The sequence below is a fragment of the Erinaceus europaeus genome, chromosome 7, assembly GCF_950295315.1.
Source record: "Erinaceus europaeus chromosome 7, mEriEur2.1, whole genome shotgun sequence".
Lineage (NCBI taxonomy): Eukaryota > Metazoa > Chordata > Mammalia > Eulipotyphla > Erinaceidae > Erinaceus > Erinaceus europaeus.
The window spans coordinates 97,523,625-97,540,200 of NC_080168.1; the positions used below are offsets into that span (position 1 = coordinate 97,523,625).

The window sequence follows — 16,576 nt, forward strand, 5'->3', positions numbered from 1 at the left end:
CTTTTTATAAATTTTTTTTTTCTTTTCTTTTTTTTTTTTTTTTTCTCCAGGGTTATTGCTGGGCTAGGTGCCTGTACCATGAATCCACCGCTCCTGAAGATCATTTTCTCCCCCTTTTGTTGCCCTTGTTGTTGTAGCCTCGTTGTGGTCATTATTATTACCATCGTTGAGGCACTTTGAATCCACTGCTCCTGGAGGTAATTTTTCCCCCTTTTGTAGCCCTTGTTGTTGTAGCCTCATTGTGGCCATTATTATTACCATTGTTGATGTCGTTCGCTGTTGGACAGGACAGAGAGAAATGGAGAGAGGAGGGGAAGACAGAGAGGGGGAGAGAAAGACACCTGCAGACCTGCTTCACCGCCTGTGAAGTGACTCCCCTGCAGGTGGGGAGCCTGGGGCTCGAACCGGGATCCTTACGCCGGTCCCGGCCCTCCCATCTGTAGTTTTAATGCACTTATAAAGACAATGAGACAGTAAGAAATGCTATGATTTCAGAAATATAACATGAAAGCTGCATTTTAGAATCTATGACATGTAATCTATGTGATCCATTTTGCTGAACTATGATGTATTATGAGAATTTACTTCTACCTTTTAACTGTTGGTATGCATGAGACCCCTTCTGTTTCATTTGGTTTAAATCCCCCCTGCTTAACACTATTCTATTTACATAACCACTTCATTCTATTTATATAACCTCTGTTAACAAGCACCTCCCTCCAGGGCATTGGTTCAATCCCCACTGTTTCATGATATGTTTTTCCTCCACCCCCCCTCCTTGTCACACTCTGATTGTCACCAGTCACTTTTCTCTCCACCCTCTCTATGTCACACCCTGTTTCCACCCTACTTGTCAAGTATATATAAAGACAGCATTGTGAGTTTTAGAGTACTTTACCTTTAGTTTAGCTCAGCTCAGCTTAGATTGTGCTGCGTCCTGCACGAATAAAGAGATACTGCCTACAGCTCAACTATGAGTCCCTGGTGGTCTGTTACCTGCCCGTGAAGCCAGCCCGGCGAAAACAACATAACCCGTCGAAAACGACATATGGCGCAACAACGTGGGACCAGACCTGTGCAACTCCCAGATAAGTGAAGACTTTGCCTACCTATGCACTATGGTCTTCTCTTTTACTTACGAAGAGGTTTGCCAAAGCCTATACTGTTTCATTATGAGACAGTTTCTCTGTCTCTGGAACATTTTACTCTGGGCCACACTTCGGTTCCCTGACTGGGAACTTTGGTTTCTTATGACCGGGATCATAGAGCTTGGGAGATGCACAGAGATTTCTCCTTGGACTTTCTGGATTCCCTCTCCCATGTTTCCTGAGGAAAAGGACTACATTTTGCTCCGGGCCACAATTTGGTTCTTTATGACCGTGATCGTAGACCTTGGGATATGCATGGGGATTTCCCCTGGGACTTTCTGGACTTCTTCTCGAATGTTTCCCATGGAGAAGGACTACTCTAATTTGAAGAACATTCTCGAGTACCCTGGCAGTTCCCAAGTATGGAGACATGTGGTTAGTTCTACTCTCCTGATTGGATTCTTTCTTCAATGGGAAGACGCTTTTAAAAATGGGTGCCTGAAGCAATCCAGCAGGAACAGTCAGAAACACCCTAAATGGAATTTCGAGGAGCTTTTTGGACTAGGTCGCCCTCCGGGGATTCTTAATCCTACATGGTGAGATCTTGATAATCTGGTTCAAGTTGCGTTTCATAAGAGAATGATTTGAATGACTGAATTTTTGTTTGACATTGACTTAAAAAAAAAATGCTGGACGCAGCCATGATTTCTAGAGACATCCAGAAACAATCCAAAAATTTGTTTTTTTCCTCTTTTGATTTCTCTTTTACGTCTTGACATGAATCTGAAACGTTTAATCCTGAAAACTGTATGAGTTATGGGTGGGGCAGATAGTGCAATGATTATGTTAATTATTCTCATGCCTAAGGCTTTTAACCGTGGTTCTTCTGTTTACCTTTCCACATTTTATTGAGTTTAAAGTGTTTTAACAACCTTGAAATGATACTAGAAAGGACTTCCAATTATAATGGAGTTATCAATGATAGTAAACTTCTAATCTGCTACAAGTTTTGTTTGACAAGTAAGTGAATTTCAGCTGTCAAGTCTTCACATGAAAAATCATCTACTCAAACGGAATTCCCGGAAATCCATTTGGACCCCTGTTCTCTGACATCGCCCCCGGAAACCAATAATGTGACCTGGCACGACCTGAAAAAACAGATTCACAGACTCGAAAGCTCACTCTCTACAGAAAAGCAGAATTCTGGTGGCCAACATTCCCCATCGAGACAGACATGCAGCGTTTCATCCTCCGGCATTTTCTTCTGTGGTCAGCTACTTTGGACTGACACCTCCATCGGACTTACTGGTACACACTGCTGTGTTTCTCAAAGACTAACTTCAGCCAATTGCCTTGAAACTTTATAGACCATGTCCCCTCGCCTGCAGGCTCTGTCCCAGAGGCAGAAAGCTCCCCCTCCTTATTAGGTTATGCCCACAGAGGCATGAAGCGCCCCAAGAGGCAAGAGATGCCCACAGAGGCAGGAAATGCCCTTTGAGGCAAGAGATGCCCCCAGAGGCATGAAGCATTCCCAGAGGCAAGAAATGCCCTTTGAGGCAAGAGATGCCCCCAGAGGCATGAAGCATTCCCAGAGGCAAGAAATGCCCTTTCGCCTGCTAGGCCTTGCCCTTTGAGGCAAGAAAAGCTCCACTTGGCATCACACTGGTTATTGCTGCTCGCCTATTTTGTTTTCCATGTCTTATGCCAGTTCTTTTGAAAACACCTGTACCATATACGTTTCTGTTCACCCCACAATGGCCATTAGTTAAAAAGAAAGGGGGAATTGTTGGTATGCATGAGACCCCTTCTGTTTCATTTGGTTTAAATCCCCCCTGCTTAACACTATTCTATTTACATAACCACTTCATTCTATTTATATAACCGCTGTTAACAAGTACCTCCCTCCAGGGCATTGGTTCAATCCCCACTGTTTCATGATATGTTTTTGCTCCACCCCCCCTCCTTGTCACACCCTGATCCTCTCCTTGTCACACTCTGATTGTCACCAGTCACTTTTCTCTCCACCCTCTCTATGTCACACCCTGTTTCCACCCTACTTGGCAAGTATATATAAAGACAGCATTGTGAGTTTTAGAGTACTTTACCTTGAGTTTAGCTTAGCTCGTCTTAGACTGTGCTGCGTCCTGCATGAATAAAGAGATACTGCCTACAGCTCAACTATGAGTCCCTGGTCGTCTGTTACCCGCCCGTGAAGCCAGCCCGGAGAAAACAACCTAACCCGTCGAAAACGACATTTAACACTTAGTTATATTTAAGGATTTTATCACAGTCAATATCATTTGTGTAAAAAACTCTGTTATTGGACATTTAGGGCATTCCCAATTTTTTTTGCCATCGTAAATAAAGATGTGATAAATATCTCTGAGCATAGCCTTAGTTCATATCTTTGACAATTCCCTGAAGAGAGAGCTCCAGTGGCTACGGAGGTCACACAGTGGCACAGTACATGCCTTACATGTCTAAAGTTCTAAGTGCTATATCTCAAACCACAGAAATACAACAACAAAAACAAATAGAAGATCATTAATGGTAGAGTAGTGCTCTGGTCTCTTTCTCACTTTCTCCAGTATAACTAGGTAAATAATACTTAGTTGGCACTTCCTATGTATTGCCAAGTTGCTTTCCAAAATGATTCGATGGATCTACACAATAACCAGTAGATTTTTTAATTTTATTTTTATATATTTTATTTATTTATTCCCTTTTGTTGACCTTGTTGTTTTTTTATTGTTGTAGTTATTATTGTTGTTGTCGTTGCTGGATAGAACAGAGAGAAATGGAGAGAGGAGGGGAAGACAGAGAGGAGGAGAGAAAGATAGACACCTGCAGACCTGCTTCACTGCTTTGAAGCGACTCCCCTGTAGGTGGGGAGCCGGGGTTCGAACCGGGATCCTTATGCCAGTCCTTGTGCTTTGTGCCACCTGCGCTTAACCTGCTGCGCTACAGCCCGACTCCCAACCAGTAGATTTTTGTTGCATTTTCTTTTCTTTTCTTTCTTTGTTTCACTACTCTGGGCTGACTTTGTTGGATAGAGAGACATAAGGAGGGACCAAAAAATGCCAGAGCACAGAAGCTTTCCTCAGCATAGTTAAGGGCCAGACTCAAATCTGGCTCATACTCTAGGACAAAGAGGCAACGCCCCAGGTGAACTATGTAGCTGGTGAGACAGTGCTTTCTAGCCATGGTTTTTCACTCTTCACCAAGAGTATGTACAAGTTAAATCTTGCCTCCTGACCAACCCTTTCCTTAAGTTTCTTTATTTTTTATTTATCACCTGCCAACATGATAACTCCTTACTTTTTTTGTTTGTTTGTTTCTTCCTTAATGATTCTATGAATTTCAACCAAGAAAGCTTGGTTAGTCATTGCATAGACAATCTATACTAGATGTAGCTAGCTACCTTAATTTTCCCTGTGAAGTCAGTTTCTTTAATCACTTCATTGCTCTAATTCTTTAGATACTCAAGGGGCTAAACCTGAATTTATTATTAGAAGCTTTTGGTCATGAAGGTAGGAGTCATCTATTTAATTTTCTTGATTAAATGATTATTTATGTCTAGTCCACTTTTAAGTCACTCATTTTTGCTTTGCTAATTCTAATAATAATGATAATAATTATAAAAGTCATGCCTTCCATCTGTCCTAAAATAAATATTGCCTAGCATGTTGAAATAAAAACGAGCAAATTTTCCCTCAGTAACACATTATTGGCTGAGATTTTCACAATCATTGGATATTTACTTATATTTTTTAAAGTTAAAAAAAAATGGGGGGGGGGCAGTAGCACAGTGGGTTAAGTGCTCATGGCGCGAAGCACAAGGACCGGCGTAAGGATCCCGGTTCCAGCCCCTGGCTCCCCACCTGCAGGGGGTCACTTCACAAGCAGTGAAGCAGGTCTGTAGGTGTCTTTCTCCCCCCCTCTCCCATCTCCCCCCCCATCTCCCCCTCCTCTCTCAATTTCTGTCCTATCCAACAACAAGCAATAACAACAATAATAACCACAACAACAATAAACAAGGACAACAAAAGGGAAGAAAAATAGCCTCCAGGAGCAATGGATTCATAGTGCAGGCACTGAGCCCCAGCAACAACCCTAGAGACAAAAAAAAAAAAATTGATAGAGGTGCCAGGTGGTGGTGCAGTGGTTGATCACACATGTTACAATAATAAAAGACCTGCGTTCAAGCCCCTGGTCCCCACCTGCAGGGGGAAAGCTTCACAAGTGGTAAAGTAGGGCTGCAGGTGTCTCTCTGTCTCTCTCCCTCTCTATCTCCCTCATCCTCTCAATTTCTGGCTGTGTCAATAAATAAATGTAGTACGATCGCACTCACAAGCAGAATTTGAAAAACAAGATCACAAGGGAAAATACTAAGCAGAACAGAACTTGGACTAGAGTTGGTGTATTGCACCAAAGTCAAAGACTCTGGGTTGGGTGGCAGGGAGGGTTCAGATCCTGGAACATGATGGCAGAGGAGGACCCAGTGGAGGTTGTATTGTTATGTGGAAAACTGGAAAATATTATTTATACATGTACAAACTATTGTATTTTACTGTCGACTGTAAACCATTAATTCCCCAGTTAAAAAAAAAACAGAAAAATAAGTAAATGAAGATAAAAATTTTTTAAAAACTATCTTTAAAAAAATTACATAGAGACAGAGAGGGAGGGTGAGAGCAAAACAGTGAAACTTCCTTCAATATAATGGGTGCTGGGCTCAAACTGAGTCACACACATGGCAAAGCAGTGCCCTTTCAAGGTGAGTAATTCTGGAGATTCATTTAGGGAATGAAAACTTTAAAAAATATTCATACTTTCAACAAGCCCCACTGGACACACAGTCTATGTTGCAATAGACAATACCAAGAAGAATAAAATGTATCCTGGCCTTATGATGATACTAATAATATGTCAAATCTATTAGATCCTTTTGTGCATCAGATATAGTTTTAAATCCTAGATATGCACAGCCTCATTCAACCAACCAAATAATGATATAAAATTGATTACATTATTATCTATGTCATTTAAATAAGGACACAAAGGCAGGAAAACCAAAACAAAACAAGTAATTGACCAAGATCATAAGATGAATTTGAGCCTCAACTATTTTATTACAGAATTAGCTTGCTTAACATATGTTTTCTTATAAAAATTTAAAATATGGGAGCTGAGTGGTGGTACACTGGGTTAAGTGCACATAGTATGAAGTGCAAGGACTGCACAAGGATTCCAGTTCAAGCCCCCAGCTCCCCACCTGCAGGAGGGTTGCTTCACAAGTGTTGAAGCAGGTCTGCAGGTGTCTTTCTCTCTTCCCCTCTCAATTTCTCTCTGTCCTATCCACTAAAACGGGAAAAAAAAGGCATCCAGGAGCAGTGGATTCGCTGGTACGGAGCCCCAGCAATAACCCTGCAGGCAATAACAACAGTAATAATATATAAATAATAAAAACTTAAAATACTGTAGGGCAGATATTACTTATATATAAGGTACAGTAAAATATTATAAGCTAGGGGTATGATGGGGAAAAATATTATAAGCAAGAACATATAGTAGAGCAAGGGTGTGAGGGGATGAGAACAACTGAGATCCAAAGAAGAGGTAGACCAGGAGGGTTCAGGCCCTGGAACATGATGGCAGAGGAGGACCTAGAGGGGGTTGAATTATTGTGTGGAAAACTGAGAAATGTTACACATGTACAAACTACTGTATTTTACTGGTGACTGTAAACCATTAACCCCCCAAATTAAAAAAAAAAGAGGCAGACAACAAATAGACCTTGAAAGATAGAAGCAAGGTCGTATTGGGTAGAAATGGAAGTGGGTTGAAATGGAAGTGGATGGTTGGATGGGTCTAAAAATAATAAGCCCTAGAGCTCAACATCCCTGGTTTCAAATTCTGACTCCAACACATTAGGAAACTTATCTTAACTTCAGGCACTTAACCAACTTATTTCTAATTAGCAAAGATGAAAGTTTGGCATTTAAAATTTTTATCTTCCAAGGTTATCACTGGGGCTCCATACTTACATGATTCCTCCATTCATATCTTCTCTCTCTCTCTATGCTTGCGGGTGAGAGGGGAGAGTGAGATTGGGAAAGAGAGAGAGAAAGAGAGAAGGGAAGAACTCATGAAAGCTCATGTGAGTGAGTAGGAGAGACACCTTCACTCAGCAGCACTACTCCACAGCTCGTGAAGATTCTCCCATGCAGGTGCTCCTATGTGGTGGCAGGGGGCTCAAACCCAAGTCTTATGTGTAGTAAAGTGTGTGCTCAACCAGTGAGAAATCTTCTGACCTCAGATTTTAAAAAATATACCATAAGGGAATGAACCCAGCGACTGATGTATGCAAGTTACTGCCAAGGAACCTCCCCATCCCAATCCCAATTTTTAAATCCTATGTACTGAGAGAGAGGGTGATGGCAGGGGGAGAAAAACTGAAGGAAAGAGAGAGATACCAAAGCACCTGTCACATTTTTAATAGTATATGTTTAGGGAATGGAAGTAATACAAGATAGAGAGGGCTTTTGGGGGTACAGGGTCAGTTCCAGGAGAGAAAGAAAGAAGTGTGTTTGTAGGGTGCACTATGGTGAAACTAAAAGGGAGTCAACTAGAAAAACTGTTGGGAGATTTGAGACAGCAAAGAGATAGTTTGACATTTTACTACAAATGAAACAAGGTTGGGAAACAGTATGGCCTGGACTAAGGAAAGTCTGAAGAAGTGAACCTGAAGAAGGGTATTGGTATTGTACAAAAGGGGAAAAAACATTCTACAGGGTAGTTTTTATGAAAAGGAAAGAGAGAGATTCTAGAATTATTTCAAAGCTAGATCTGAAAGAACTTAGTGACCAACTGGGAATTGAGGACTGAGTCAAAATGTTCCTCAGGTTTTTGCCCTAGGGGCCTGCAGTGATGACAGTGCCTTTTGCTGAAGAGAAATTGCAGTTAGTTTTAGGAGTGAATCAGAGATGAAAACTTGGATGTTGGCAGTATAGATGACTTTATGAAAAGTTTGGATGCAAAGGGAAAGACAATGGAAAATTTGAGCATAGATAATGCTAAAACCAATTTAGGAAGGTGACTCCTGTGGATTAATACTTTCTTTTGGCAAAACCAAAAGTTAATTATATATTAGGGAGTTTCTTGCACTTAACTGGCTGTGCCACTGCCCGATTCCCCCCATATTAGGGAGTTTCTTATTCTTACCAGGGGCTGTTATTTCTTTTGGACTGGACATTCCTTTGAGAACTTGATGAAAACTTGACTTTTCTGTACTGCCAAGTGTGTCTGTGCAAGTGTGTGTATGTATAATCATAAGCATACTTACAAAAATTTACATTCAATTTAGGGGCTTCTTGTATTTTTTGAAGTCCAGACAATAAGGAGAAAGATGCTACGCTGCATAATTTCTTACTAACACTAATATTTTTCCAACTATAATGCATTAATATTTTTCCAACTATAATTGACTTCATGTTAGGTGTTGTGTTTTAAGTGTCACACCCCTAAAAGCTCACTAAATTCTTAGCATAACATTGACATATGCGTACTACATTTCAAACATGGGGGAATGTTCATAGCGGCTTTATTCATAATAGCAAAAACTGGAAAGAACCAAAATGCCCTTTGACAGATGACTGGGTAAAAAAGTTATGGGACGTACATTCAACAGATTAGTACTCAGCAATAATAATAATTAAAAAAAAAGATTATATTGTGTCCTTTCAGATAAAGTGGCTGGGATTAGAGAAGATTATGCTTAGTGAAGCAAGCAAGGAGATGAAGGACAAGAACATAGAAAGTTAAGTATACAAATGTGAAAAAAACAAAATGTCAACCTTTTTCTAAGACTGTGGGAGAACTATAGTGGTTATCTATGGGTGTAGGTATGGCAACACAGACTTGAGAGTGGGGATAGGGACTCAGATGTGTGGTAATGGGAATGGTGAGAAAAAAATTAAAACATTGCTGGGAAATTGTGCCGATGCAGTCACATCTGCCATGTTGTCCCCTCAGGCTACTGCTAGTTCCTGGGAGAGTTGGGACATTCTCGGAGTGCCTGTTCAGCCATGTTGTGCCCTCAGGGCATTGTCTATATCCCCGTGATATTTGGAGTGCTTTGGTTACTCCTCCCCCCTCCCATTCTCACGAGAGTTATTATCCTATCCTGGAGTGCTATGGTTACTCCTCCCGCTTCCCATTTTTGCGAAAGCTACTCCTATAAAAGCCCTTCTTCTTCCGCACCACTCTCTTGCCAGCGCTTCACTCTGGTGTTCAGACGCAGGAAAGGTTACTGCATGAGGCGGCCATTTTCGCTACCTCCACGTGGCCCAACCTGCCTCTCTAGCACCCAACTCTGAGGTGCCAGTGCAAATAAAGATTTGTGTTTCCTCTTTGCTCCGGACCCCCTCTCTCTCTTTTCCGCGGCCCGCGCACAACAACAAACATGAGGGAACACAGAGGTAGGCAGGTTAAGTAAATACGTAAGAGCTATAGTTAGTGTATGGTAGAAGTCCCATTTGAATATGTGTCTATTAGACAGTTTTATTCAGAGGAAACCAACAAGGTGTGTGCATGTGTGTATGTGCTTATGAAAGAGATTTATTCTAAAGACCGAATTCATATGCTTTTGGAGGCTGAGTAGTAGAAATATCTGTAGTCAGCAATCAGGTGATCCAGAAGAGTTGATGGTGTCATTGTGGTCTGAACAGAGGCCTACGAATCAGGAGGGTTGGGACCAGGTGATGGCACACCTGGTTGAACTCACATGTTACCATGCAGAAGGACTCAAGTTCAAATCCCTGGTTCTGGCTACACTTACAGGAGGGAAACTTCTCAAGCATGGAAGCAGGACTGTAGGTGTCTCTTCTCTTCTCCCCCTCTCAATTTCTCTGTGTCCTATCAAAATATATATATATATATATAATATTATATATATTATATAATATATATATATATATATATATATAGAGAGAGAGAGAGAGAGAGAATAAGGAAGGTCAGTGGTATAGATCTTCATCCAAAGATTAGTATGACCTTGAGGTCTTTGACTCTTAAGTAATAGACCTTGACATGAGGTCAGCATATTCCCAGGCAGTATTTCATTGAAGCTTATGATCTAACACAAGCAGGGAGAAAGCCCTTGAGAAAGGTTCATAAGCTGACTCCCCAAGGTAAATCTGTGCTATTAGGGGGCAGGGGCATGCTGATAGTTGTGACCAGACAGGGCATTCCAGTCATCACTCAGGCACTGCAGGTGGCCAGTCCAGACTTCCAGTCAGTGGATTGTTAGTAATTCCAGTGTGGATGCTTAGATAGGTTAAGTAAATTGACAAGAGTTATACAGTTAGTATGTGGTAGAAAGTCGGGTATGAATTAAGGAGAGCAACCTGCTTTATCCAATCTACTGATGATGTCAATCTCATCTAAAAACAAAAACAAAGACAAAAAAACCCCACTTAGACCCCAATACCTGGACACCCTAGAGCCCAGTGAAATTGACTCATAACCTTTAGCATCATAATCTCTCTAATTCCCATTGCTGTACTTTGAACTGTCACTTTAAAGCATACTCCAATATTTTTCCTTAGGTGAACTTTATTTTTTGCTTTCACACATGCCTTGCCTAAATTATTCATGTTAGAGCTTCTTTTCTTTCTATGATTCCCCTTTCCCCAGTTACATTCTCCTTACTGAAGCTTTTAAAGTAAAAACCACTTGGATTCCATTCTGTTTGCTTTCTGCACTGTGTATTTTCTTCAAGAGGATAAACTAGCCAAGGAAGTTTCCTCTTTCAATTTGAATGTTCAAAGAGGGTTCTGCAGCAGAAAGTAAGTTAACAACATCTGAAAGAATTTGTGGATACCCAACTAGGCGTGCATATCAGGTGTTAAAGGAGTTTTCAAATTCACTGCATGCAATAGAAAAGAAGGGTTGGCTTTTGGTAGCAGCAAGGAAACTTTCAGGAGGCTACTTAGTATGCTGGGTGTGTGTTTGTAAAAGTCAATGCATGATTAAAAAATATATACTGTGGATGTTTTTAAGCCCTCGAGGAAATCCAGAATAACAGCTGGGGTTTTACATCTCCTGGGGGACTCCTCAAACTCATGAAATTCAGTCCCAAGAAGTCATAACACTCTGTTAGAGTGAAGGCCCTGTGAGCAGGAGAGACTGGAAGCTCAGTTGTCAGAGGGAATGAAATGAAAAGGGAGTACTGCTGTTTCTTTCTGTCACACACATTTTCAGTTCCCTTATGGACTAAATATCTGCATGTAAATCTGAAAAGATGATCGCACAGTAAAATTAAAGTTTTTCTTTTATAGTTTTTTTTTTAATTTCTTTTCCATTTCCATCGGGATAAGGGAGGTTCTAGTAGTAAGAACATATCTCTTCTCCCTTTTATTCTGAAAATGGAAAAGAAGATCAAGCAAGGCCACATGTAGGAGTATGATCTGTGACCTCTATGATCAGCTATATAGACTGGTTAAAATAAATAATTTATTTAAATTAACTTTCAAGTTCTGTAAGCACAGACCATAATGTTATTTCAAATTCACAAATGAGTTGGAAGAATTTATGCTCAAAAAAGAACATTACTTTCTTAATGTAAGTGAGCCAATGTCTAGTAACAGAATTGTAGTTTTCATAATACTCCTTAACAGACATTGATTTTCAAGCTTAGTAAAGGAGAAAAAATATGATACCATGTCCTCCTAACTGGTAAATATCTACCTCATAAATTGAAGCCTGATGGAGCTTCATTTTCTCTGAAATGGATTTTTATCTGTAGGACTTTGAATCTGAGATGACTTCTGACAATGGAAGTGAATTTATCAGACTAAGTTTCAAATGATTTATTTCTGATTTTTTGTTTTACTTTGATATTGTAAAGCAATCAATATTGTAAAGTGATAGTTTTATGTAAAGGATCCTTTAAAGGCCTGTTTCCCTGGGTAACCTGTTGATGTAACCTAAGTGAGTTTAAATACCATCATCATCAACCATCAGTGACTGAATACTCACTGTCCCTGGCTCTGGAGATGCCAGGAGATACACAGCTTTATTCCCAGTCAGAGCTTAGATCCTAAATGATGCTTTAGATGTGCATGCAGAGATGACACAGAGCATTAGGTGAGCTAGTGTTTAGATAGTAAGTAAGTAAGTAAGTAAGTAGTAAGTACTTTGTAGTAGGGAGGATATAAATCCATCTCGGGTTCTTTACCCGTCTGTTTTATTATTATTTATTATTATTATTATTTTGCTACCAGGATTATCTACCACTGGATCTTGGTGCCAGCTCTACAAATCCACTGCTCCCAGCAGACATCCCCCCTCTCCCTTCCTTCCTTTCTCTCTTAAGACAGAGAGAAATTGAGATAGGAGGGGGAAGGTAGAAAGGGGGAGAGAAAGACAGACACTTGCAGACCTGTTTCACTGCTGTGAAGCATCCCCTTTGTAAGTGGGGAGCAGTTTTGAACCTGGGTCCTTGAGCTTGGTAATAAGCGCATTTAACTGGGTGCACCACTGCCTTCCAGGCCCCACCATCTTATTTTTATAATCTGTTTTTTGTCTGTTTGGTTGGTTGGTTTTTGCGACTACGGCTGGGGCTCAGGGTCTGCACTAGGAATCCATGGTACCTGGCGGCCATTTTCATCCCCCTTAGCCCCACATTTTATTCAATAGGAAAGAGAAACTGAGAGAGGAGGAGAGAGGGAAAGAGAAAGACAGACATTTGCAGACCTGCTACACAGTTTGTGAAGCATCCTCCCTGCAGGTAGAGAGTGGAGGCTCAAACCTGGGTCCTTGTGTGGGTCCTTGCTCAGAGTGCTATGTGCACCTAGCTGGGTGTGCCACCACCTGGCCCCCTCAGTTTTATTATCTGTAAAATAATGTCTGACTCTAATACACAGGAGAATGTATTAATTTGCTCTTCTAATTCTAACCTGTAATTTTCTTTTTGTATTCACATCTTCTTGCCCAGAGTTTAATACATAGTAGATTCTAACAGTATTTTAACTCTCAGACCTGAGTTAAAACACTTTTTTTTTTTGCCTCCAGGGTTATTGCTGGGGCTGTGTTTACACTATGAATCCAATGCTCCTGGAGGCCATTTTTTCCATTTTGTTGCCCTTGTTATTGCTGTTGTTGTTGTTGGATAGGCCAGAGAGAAACTGAGAAAGGAGGGGAAGACAGAGAAGGATGAGAAAGATACCCACAGACCTCTTTCACTGCCTGTGAAGCAACTCACTGCAGGTGGTGAGCCAGGGGCTTGCCCCAGCATCTTTGTGCTGGTCCTTGTGTGCTTAACCCAGTGTGCTACTGCCTGACCTCCAGAAAACTATTACTTAAGTAGCAGTGAATTGAACCTCTCTAGCAACTATAATCCATTACTCACAGGTAATTGTGCAGGACAACTGAGCCACTGGCTGAAATGTAGCTAACTATATGAGTATAGTTAATCAATACTTCAGTGTGTAGGAATTACTTACAGAATTATACCTGTTCCAACAATTACACACAGACCAAATGCTCTATAACACAATTTTGGGGCCAGAGAGGTAGCTCATCAGATGGGGTTTGTGCCTGGACATGTGTGCTGCCCGGGGGGAAGCTCCAGTGCTGTGGTATCTCTCCCTCTTCCTCTGAATGGAAGCGTCATCCTGAGAGTGGTGAAATTACACATTTGTGAGGATCCAGTTTAACAAGCAAGCAAGAAAGAAATAAAGTCACTATAAAAAAGCAAGCATGACCATTGGTGTGGTCATTTCTATATTATCAAGACCCAGATCATTATTCATATAATATATACCAGTTCTGCTCATGGGGTCTGTCCTGTCCCTCTGTAAGAATCAGTAATAAATACCTTTCTCTACATAAGGCTGGTGGGATTAAATCTCAATGCAAGGTTAGAGCAAAAGAGAACTATCCAAGGAAGCTTGCTTATTTCAGGATGGAGGGTGGATCTTTTAAGGGTGACAGATGCAAGATTCATATTGACTTTCTGGGTTTTACCTCTCAAAGAGCCTGGAAACAAGATTTGAGCAGCTCAGACTGGATTTCTACAGATAACTGCCTGCGATGGTTTGATTTTGCCCTTCATTTAGCCCTTCAACTCCTTTACCTTGGAAGCTTCTGGATGGGTGGGCGGTACCCTCCTCTTTGCTTAGAAGAGAAACAGCCACTTAGTCTTCAGGCAGCTGGGCAGATTTGTAAGGACAGCTGGTCACACAGTCAAAAGGGTAGCTGCTGAAGCAAACATCCCAGCCTAAGATTGCTCGTGCGGTGGCAAGGGGGAAGATTCCATCTTTCTGTCATTTGCAGTTATTACATTGCTTTAGCTGCATTATCATGTTTCAAAGAGATGAGACTAGCAAAAACCAATGTCCTTAGGTTGGGAGAGCAAGCTGCAGTTCCTCCAGAGGCCAAAATAAACCGCAGGGCAGAGTTAGAGCAGTGGAGTGGTTGGTTCCTAACAACTACAAATCAGTAGTTATCGCCTCAGGGGCCAAAAATTCTTCAGTCCACATCAGACTTCATTCAGGTGAAGACGTAGTGATTATCTAGCCAGGACCCCTGCCTTGAAACAGATGGATGTCATAACCCTACAGGACAGGCAGTTGCCAAGTGTCATCTGTAAGACTCTCAGGAACCCCTCTTAGCATCCTGTTCATTAAGCAAGCGCCCCTGTGTCTGAGAGAAGCTTTTAGGCTCTGTTGTGAAGCTGTCCCCCTCCCCCGCCTTATTCATTCTTCCACCGAGATTCTGTTAGCCTGTGACCACGGGAAGCAACTAATCATAAAACCTGACCGTAAGAACCTTTCTTATGCACGAAGACCACGATGAAAGATTCACTCAGCCAAGGTTTCCTCGCTCCATTGAAAACAAAAGAGGCTCTCCATTCAACGCTCTTCCCACGCTACCAGAACATGTATTCCTGGAGCCAGCGCTGACCACGCCGAAAGTTGCCATTTCCCTTAGTTGAGGACGAACTTAGCGAATCCCTGGCAGCTAAGTCTCAACTTGGGGGGAGGGGGCGACCGCCCGGGCGGGGGTGGAGGGGGCGCGCGGCGCGGAGGAGGGACTAGAGGGAAGGACACTGCCCCCTACTTCTTCTAGGTCGTCGTCGCCTGAGCCACCGGAGCAGCCGCTTAGGGTTAGAGGAGGGAGGAGTGGCAGCCGTGGGGGAAGCGGCGTGGGCTCCGCACCCGCGGCTCGGCGCCAGGCTCGGCACCTGGCAGGCTGGGCGCCAGGGGCGCGGAGGGTGTGAGCGCGCGCGCCCTCCGTGCCCGCTCAGCCTCGCGCGCGTCCCGGGGGAGGCTCCGCCGAGAGGCGCCAGGGGAGCCTGCAGCCTCAGTCCTACCGCCGGCGGAGCTTTGTGCGGCCGCAGCGGCTCAGAGTCCCACCTGCTGGCGGCGGAAAGACAAGGAACGCGAGGAAGCAGCAGCAGCAGCAGCAGCAGCAGTAACAGCAACAGCAGGAGCAGCAGGAGAAAGAGGAGGAGGGGAAAGAGGTGGCGGCTCCAACCTACTCTTCCCGTCGGCGTCCACCTCCCTACCCCACCCCCAGGGACTCCGCAGTCCCCGCCGCTCGGCCTGCACTCGCCGCCCCCCCACCTCTCCGGGTCCCCCGGCTCCGGCCCGGCCCTGCGTCCGCGAAGCCGCAGACGCTGCAGCAGCCGCTCTGCCCGGCCCGGCGGCCGCCACCCAAAGCCGCCCGCGAGTTTGAAGCGAGCGCGGGGCGCGCGGCGCCGCCTCGATGTTCTCCGGAGCCCGTTCGGCGCCCCGAGCCCGCTGAGCAGCCCCGAGCGAGAGAGCAAGCCAGCGTGCAAGCGGGCGGCCTGAGAGGACGAGCGGGGAGGCTCGGCGAGCTCCGGAGAGAGGGGACGACGGAGCCAGAGGAGCGAGAAGAACCAGCCTGAGACCGCGCGCAGGGAGCAGACACCATGCCGGGCTGGAAGAAGAATATCCCCATTTGCTTGCAGGCGGAAGAGCAGGAGAGAGGTGAGTGAGGCGTTCGGGCGGGAGATGGCAGGGCAGGGAAGGGGGGTCCGGCAGGGAGCCGCCCCCGGGCCTCCCTCCCCCCCCAACTCCCTCCTCGCGGGGTCCTGGGCCTCGGGGGAGGGGCGTCGCACCTACTCAGGGCCTGAGTGCAGGGAGGGGGCGCGGCGCGAAGTCTGAGATTTCTTTGAGGGTGGGAGAGAAACGGTGTGAGGCAGGGGGCTTCAGGGGTTGGGGGGAACTTTCCGCGTGGGAAAAGCTTTTGGGGGGGCTTAAGGGAACTTGAGCTGGTCCCAGGCGGCTGGCACGTGGAGTCCCCGCCGGTTGATGGTGGGGGTGGCGGTGGCGGTGGCGGTGGCGGGTTCTGCAGTGCTGGCGAGAGACTTTGCAAACTTTCCTTTGCCTCCTCCTGCGGTGTTCCTAACTCTGGCGGGTTTTTGAGGGTGCTGCCCTGCCCAAAGTTGCTGGAGCTTC

General features: G+C 44.0%; 1 protein-coding gene and 1 long non-coding RNA gene across 5 annotated transcripts in view; one reads left to right on the forward strand and one right to left on the reverse strand.

The window, feature by feature from the left end:
- LOC132539474 (uncharacterized) overlaps nt 1–15,126 on the reverse strand; it is an 89,933-nt gene extending 74,807 nt beyond the window's left edge. Inside the window, exons 1-3 of one of the 2 annotated variants that reach the window (XR_009550787.1) lie at nt 14,227–15,126; nt 9,874–10,004; nt 8,434–8,499 (exon numbers count right to left, since the gene is read on the reverse strand). This is a non-coding gene — a long non-coding RNA (uncharacterized LOC132539474). Of the gene's footprint in view, nt 1–8,433; nt 8,500–9,873; nt 10,005–14,218 lie in introns of both variants that reach the window. The other variant, XR_009550788.1, reaches the window with a different exon arrangement.
- Nucleotides 15,127–15,264: 138 nt separating this feature from the next.
- Nucleotides 15,265–16,576, forward strand: part of GRIP1 (glutamate receptor interacting protein 1) — a 795,045-nt gene continuing 793,733 nt past the window's right edge. For 2 of the 3 annotated variants that reach the window (XM_060194981.1, XM_060194983.1), the window contains exon 1: nt 15,265–16,105. In XM_060194981.1, coding sequence (XP_060050964.1) covers nt 16,048–16,105 — 58 coding nt within the window. In that variant the 5' untranslated portion in view covers nt 15,265–16,047. The remainder of the gene's footprint in view (nt 16,106–16,576) is intronic. The other variant, XM_060194984.1, reaches the window with a different exon arrangement.